This window comes from Herpailurus yagouaroundi, unplaced genomic scaffold (genome assembly GCF_014898765.1).
Source record: "Herpailurus yagouaroundi ecotype Mexico unplaced genomic scaffold, PumYag 182, whole genome shotgun sequence".
NCBI classification, from domain to species: Eukaryota; Metazoa; Chordata; class Mammalia; order Carnivora; family Felidae; genus Herpailurus; species Herpailurus yagouaroundi.
This window is the reverse complement of record NW_024412413.1, coordinates 47,390,524-47,397,446: the sequence shown is the minus strand read 5'-3', so window position 1 is coordinate 47,397,446 and position 6,923 is coordinate 47,390,524. Positions and strand designations below refer to the sequence as shown.

At 39.7% G+C, this 6,923-nt stretch overlaps 1 protein-coding gene across 1 annotated transcript in view; it reads left to right on the top strand.

The window, feature by feature from the left end:
* The window catches only part of KCNMB4 (potassium calcium-activated channel subfamily M regulatory beta subunit 4), a 63,991-nt gene that overhangs the window by 26,054 nt on the left and 31,014 nt on the right, over nucleotides 1–6,923 (top strand). The window contains exon 2 of the mRNA XM_040491439.1: nucleotides 3,768–3,895. Coding sequence (XP_040347373.1) covers nucleotides 3,768–3,895 — 128 coding nt within the window. The remainder of the gene's footprint in view (nucleotides 1–3,767; nucleotides 3,896–6,923) is intronic.

The window sequence follows — 6,923 nt, the reverse complement described above, 5'->3', positions numbered from 1 at the left end:
GCTCTGTCTCTCTCTGTCCCAAAAATAAATAAACGTTGAAAAAAAAAATTAAAAAAAAAAAAAGAAATATAGAGCTAGACATTATTTTGGAGATTTTACAGATGAGAAAAAATGAAGTCCAGAAAACAGAAGTAATTTATTCCAGTCCAAACACCCAAGAGATAGTAGGACTGGAGCCCTATCTACTGGCCTCCATGGCTTCTAAGCCTAACAGCTGCTTTGGCAGAACTCAAAAATTCAGGATTTCACAGAAAGCTTTAGCTTTATATGTCACATTGTTATTTACTTACTTATTTTTAAATTTACATCCAAGTTAGTTAGCACATAGTGCAACAATGATTTCAGGAGTAGATTTCTTGATTCCCCTTACCCATTTAGCCCATCCCCCCTCCCACAAGCCCTCAAGTAACCCTCAGTTTGTTCTCCATATTTATGAGTCTCTTCTGTTTTGTCCCCCTCCCTGTTTTTATATTATTTTTGCTTCTCTTCCCTTGTGTTCATCTGTGTTTTAAAGTCCTCATATGAGTGAAGTCAGATATTTGTTTTTCTCTGATTGACTACTTTTGCTTAGCATAATACCCTCTAGTTCCATCCACATAGTTGCAAATGGCCAGATTTCATTGTTTTTGATTGCTGAGTAATACCCCATTGTATGTATATACCACATCTTTATCCATTCATCCCTCGATGGACATTTGGGCTCTTTCTGTACTTTGGCTATAGTTGATAGTACTGCTATAAACATTGGGGTATGTGTGCCCCTTCAAAACAGCATACCTGTATCCCTTGGATAAATACCCAGTAGTGCAATTGCTGGGTTGTAGGGTAGTTCTATTTTTAATTTTTTTTTTTAATGTTTATTCATTTGTGAGAGACAGAGAGAGACAGAGTGAGTGGGCAGGGGCAGAGAAAGAGGGAGACACAGAATCTGAAGCAGGCTCCAGGCTCTGAGCTGTCAGCACAGAGCCCGACACGGGGCTCGAACCCATGAATCATGAGATCATGACCTGAGCTGAAGTTGGACACTAACTGACTGAGCCACCCAGGCGCCCCTCTATTTTTAATTTTTTAAATTAATGCACCAGCTTGCATTCCTACCAACAGTGCAAAAGAGATCCTCTTTCTCCACATCCTCACCAACATCTGTTGTTGCCTGAGTTAATGTTAGCCATTCTCACAGGTGCGAGGTGGTATCTCAGTGTGGTTTTGATTTGTTATTTCCCTGATGATGGGTGATGTTGAGCATTTTTTCATGTGTCGGTTGGCCATCTGGATATCTTCTTTGGAGAAGTGTCTATTCATGTCTTCTGCCCATTTCTTCACTGGATTATTTGTTTTTTGGGTGTTGAGTTTGATAAGTTCTTTGTAGATTTTGGATACTAACCCTTTATCTGATACGTCGTTTGCAAATATCTTCTCTCATTCTGTTGGTTGCCTTTTAGTTTTGCTGATTGTTTCCTCTGCTGTGCAGAAGCTGTTTACTTTGATGAGGTCCCAGTAGTTCATTTTTGCTTTTGTTTCCCTTGCCTCCAGAGACGTGTTGAGTAAGAAGTTGCTATGGCCAAGTTCAAAGAGGTTTTTGCCTGCTTTCTCCTCAAGGATTTTGATGGCTTCCTGTCTTATGTTTTAGTCTTTCATCCATTTTGAGTTTATTTTTGTGTATGGTATAAAAAAGTGGTCCAGGTTCATTCTTCTGCATGTCATTGTCCAGTTTTCCCAGCACCATGTGCTGAAGAGACTGTCTTTATTCCATTGGATATTCTTTCCTGCTTTGTCAAAGATTAGTTGGCCATACGTTTGTGGGTCCATTTCTGGGTTCTCTATTCTGTTCCATTGATCTGAGTGTCTGTTCTTGTGCCAGTACCATACTGTCCTGATGATTACAGCTTTGTAATACAGCTTGAAGTCCATACACTGTTATTAAGAGAACACTAACTGTATGTACAGAAGGTAAATATCCAGTTATCCAATCATTAAAATAAGATTTACATAACATGTTGTGGATTTGTTACATATAACAGAAAGTAACCAAATTTACTAAAATTTGAAAATATTTCTGTATTAATTTAAAGAAATTTAACTACTATGAAAATGGCTTCATCATCTTGAATAAAAAAAAAAACTTATATAAGTGTGTTATTATTAATTCTACCAGCATTTTTGAGATTTCACTATTACCACGCACGGCCCTAAGTGTGAAGATGCAGGGGGAAAAAAAAAGAGCCCTCTTCCAACTTGCCAGCAAATTGAGGAAGCTGATAGAAAACAAACCAGTGGGATCCGGTGATTACAGCTGTGGCTGCATGGGGTATGATGCCTGTGGCAGGACAAATGAGGGGGACTTAACTGTCACATGAGGAAGAGAAGGTTCCTCCAGACAGATGCCCCAGAGCTGCATCTTGAAAGAAGGGGACTAAAAGGAAAAGGGCATTAAAAGAAGAGAGAAGAGCATGTACCAGCCAGTAGGTGTGACAGCACGTGGAAGATCTGGGGACTGTGTGCTTCTAAATGGCTGCATCCCACAGGAGGGGGAGGGCAGATCCTGAAGAGGGTTGTACATCATATTGAAAAGTTTTTATTTTAACCAGAAAATAGTGGGGAGGTGTTGACAAGTTATATGCTGTAAAATAATGCGAATCAAATTCTACTATAAAGTCACTGGTTTGGTTTTGTTTTGTTTTTCTTCTTCTCAACATCCGAAACTTTGATAGAACATCTGGGAGTTGAATGTGATAAAATCACCAGCATCCAGCTGTAGAGCGGACAGAAATCTCAGTTTCCTCATCTGTAAAATAAGAGATCATTTTAGGGTTGTTGTAAGAAGCACATGGTTAAAGCCCGCTAAGTATTTATTACAGTGGCTGGCATATTGTAAACACTCGATAAGGGTAAATTTGCACTGTGATCATCATTATTATAAAAATCTGAATTGGAGGGGCATCTAGCTTGCTCAGTCAGTGGAGAGTCCAATTCTTGATTTCAGGGTCGTGAGTTTTTGTCCCATGCTGGGTGTGGAGATTACTTAAAAAAACAAAAACAAAAACAAAAACTTAAAAAAAACCTGAATCAGAGAAAATGGACTAGAATGCTAATGGTTAATTTTAACATCTAGAGTTAAGAATAATTTTCCAAATCTGCTGATTCTGAATTGCTTAGAGTAATTGGGTCCCTTCAGAGAGAACTACTTTGTTAGAGGCAGCGCTAGGAAAAGGCATTGGTTAGCAAAATGCATTGATTATGTACTTGGGGGAGGAACTTTTCTGCTGATTTTATTGTCCAAGAGAATGTAAGAAAAGAAAACTTGAGTTTCAGCAGTTGAGAGCAGCATCTGAGGAGAGCCAAGTGCCTGATTTGGGAGTTAAAAGTGGAAGAGGAAAATATCAAGGTCCATAGATAGCAACTTGGGATAAAAATTAACTTTTTCTTTTTTTTTTTTTTTTTTGCTTGGCAGGCCCACAGAAAAAAGAGAGTATATTATGCTTTTAATTTGCTATTACATTGTATCTAATTGTTTATAATCTATTCTCATACTGTAATTACTGAAGATTATTTTTTGCTACATTTTTGTTATTGGAATAGTTTCTGTAATTGTTCCAAATTGAAAATTTGATACATGGTTTAACAATTTCACTTTGGTTGTATTAAAAATTAGGTGGATCAGAATTAGATTTACCATGTGCATAATACCATCTCTCTATTAAAAAAAAGGACTACCTCTCAACATTTTGTAGACTAATAGTTTTATTTTCTGTGTTCTGTTTTGTTAGTGCTCCTATATTCCTCCCTGTAAGAGAGAAAATCAGAAGAACTTGGAAAGTGTCATGAATTGGCAACAGTACTGGAAAGATGAGATTGGTTCCCAGCCATTTACTTGCTATTTTAATCAATTTCAAAGGTAAGCCGGTATTTACATGTGCATATTAAAATGGTTTGTAGCCTTTGTAGTTTATTACAAAATAAATCGTGGATTGTGCTCACTTGACAAAATATCTGGCCTGGAGATAGTCTCAACTCTTTCTAGCATGGAGTTAGGGAAGCCCCTTACTCTACAGGTGGGGAGGTAAGTGAAGAATCTGCAGGACAAAGAGAGAGAACTTGTGTCATGGCGCTACCCTCTGGATACCCTCAGAATCCGCTTTCAGATTGGAACACTAGATACTAGTGGTATTTCCTGAGAATTACAGATTAATGCACATCAACTGAACCACATGTGGATTTGCGAGCATTTGGGGGCGCATCAAATCTTACCTTTCCTTTTCCTTTCTATTCCGATGAAGTATCACGAAAATGAGTTCACACCATGAAAACTTACTTGACTTAGAGACAACTCACATTATGCCATATGACCACAGATCGCTGGACTAGAACACTATGGTACCCACCCCGATTAATCGTAATAATTTATTCATTAAACATTGAATGTTCACAGCTCCTTGCAGTACTCTCCTCTTAGATGTTCCGCAGTTACATTAAGCTTTCTTTTCCTCCCAGAGTCCCTCTTAGTGAAGGGCACTCCCACCGACTTGTTTACTTAGTCCTGAGAACGGTGAGTAATTCCTAATTTGCATTTCTCTTTTACACACTATAACTTATATTTGCCGTCATGCACAGTGACTCTTGTCTGCCTTCCCTCTGCCACTGTCTTACTTCAGGTCCACATGATTTCTCAGCTCCAACAACACAAAAGTCTTTTAACCAGTCCTTCCACCTCCCACCTGCCCCCACTCCAAGCCCATTCCTCATGCTGCTGCCAAGGCAATTTTTCTAAAACGTGAATTTAATCCGGTTACGCCTCATGGTTTTCAAAGTAAATCCGAACATCTTGGCATGGCACATGCATCAAGTACCTATGGTTGCATAACAAACCACCCAAAATCTAGTGGCTCCCTACCACAATGACTTACTATTTCTTACAATTCTGTGGGTTGGCTGGGAGGTTCACGTGCAGTCAGATGATGGCTGGAACAGCTGCGTGGGCCAAGATGGCCTCGCAGGCCCAGCACTTGGTACCAGTGTGGCTGAAGTGCCTCACTTCTCTTCCACTGGCTTCTCATCCTTCAGTAGGTTAGGTCGCCTTCCTTACAGTATGGTAGCTTCAGGGCAGCATTTCAAGAGAGCCAGGCCCCTGCTCTGGAACTTACATAGCATCACTTCTGACACATTCTATTGGTCAAAGCAAGTATGAGGCCAGCCAGATTCATGAGGTGTGAAAATCAACTCTGCTTCTTGAAAGAAGCTGCAAAGATTTTGTGGCCATATTTAATCCACCACAGCATAGGCTCCTCAAGTTCTTGCCCCAGAGTACCGTCTTTCCAGCCTCATCTTTATGCCACTCTGAACTACGTGCAGTTCCCAGAATATCTTATATGTTTATATCCATGTCTCTTTATTTGTTTCTCCTGCTTCCCGACTGCCTTGATGAAGACCCCTTTTCTGAGCTGTTTTCCGTGATCTCCAAGTTTGGTTTGGTTGTATATACTTAGGAAGCCATCTACTGCATGCAGATGGAAAACGGACTCAAAGTATCATAAACAATTGGGAAATTTATTATTGCATACATTAAGAAATGCACAGGTAGATCAACATTAGGGTTGTTTGATGCAGTAACCTAACAGTGGCCTCAAGAACCCAGGTCCTTTCTGGATCTCAGATCCACTCATGTTTACGATATGCAGGCATAGCAGTGTCCAAAGGCCAAAAGAAGACTATCTCTTTTGGTATGTTTTTCTTGGAATTAGGAAAGCTTTTCTCAATTTCCCATAGCCGACCTCCCCTTAGGTATCCTTGTTTAGAATGAGTTCTCTTGCCTACTCATAAACCAGTCACAAGAAAGAACAATCAGAATGTACCACTGAGTTGGGGACGGGGCAATAGCTCCCAAGCTGGATGGAGAAAGGGTGCATGCCTGAGCAGACAGGAATGAAGAAGAAGGGACGATATGTTGTGGAGCAGCCAAAAGTGCCAGTTACAAGGTGTGTTTTCCATGTTCTGTTTACACAGCTCTATCCTGGGGTTTGCAACCCTCATTTCACATGACTATGTCAGAGGAGCTTAGAAAAAAAAAGGCACCACAAACCAATGAAATTAGAATAGCTGGTGGTTGAACCTAGGCATTAGCATTTAAAAAAAAATGACTTTAGGGATTCTAATATACCACTAGATTGAGAGCCACTACATTATCCTTTCACTTATCACTCTCTACTGGAATCGTCTATATACCCGTCTTCCCCATGAGACTGTATACTGGTTAATGATGTAGCACATCCGCTTTGGCTTTATATCCCCGGGACTTAGCGCAATGCCTGGCTCTCAGTTAATAAAAGTTTGGTGAATTAATGAATGAATGAATGCAATGTGCCAGATTAATAAGGAGGAATTTTGGGGGGAGAAACTGGCTCTTATGCAAATAGAAATTTGACTTCATCAGCTAGAAATGAAAGCGGGGACGACCTTGAAGATGGGATGGCTACACTAAAGAAACCAAGGCTTGACAATATAGATACATAAGGCGTGTAGGTTATATAATAAGTAGTGGTGAGCAGTTCTAACAAACGGGGTTTAAGTCCCGTGTCAGGCTCTGCACTGAGAGTGCTTGGGATCCTCTCTCTTCCTCTTTCTCTCTGCTCCTCCCCTGCTCACCCTCCCTCAAAAGAAATAAAAACTTAAAAAAATAAGGAGTGGTGAATTTGTAAGGTGGACAGGTAGCTTGAAGTTAGATTTCTAAAGGGTCATAAATGCCATACTAAGGAGGTCGTCTGTTATATGGGCAATGACAATTTGTGACTTTTTTTTTCTTTTTTTAATCAGAGATTGACTTGAGTGGATATCTGATTTAGAAAGTAACCTGATTTAGAAAGTAATCTGATTTAGAAAGTTGAAAGAAAGAAAGAAAGAAAGAAAGAAAGAAAGAAAGAAAGAAAGAA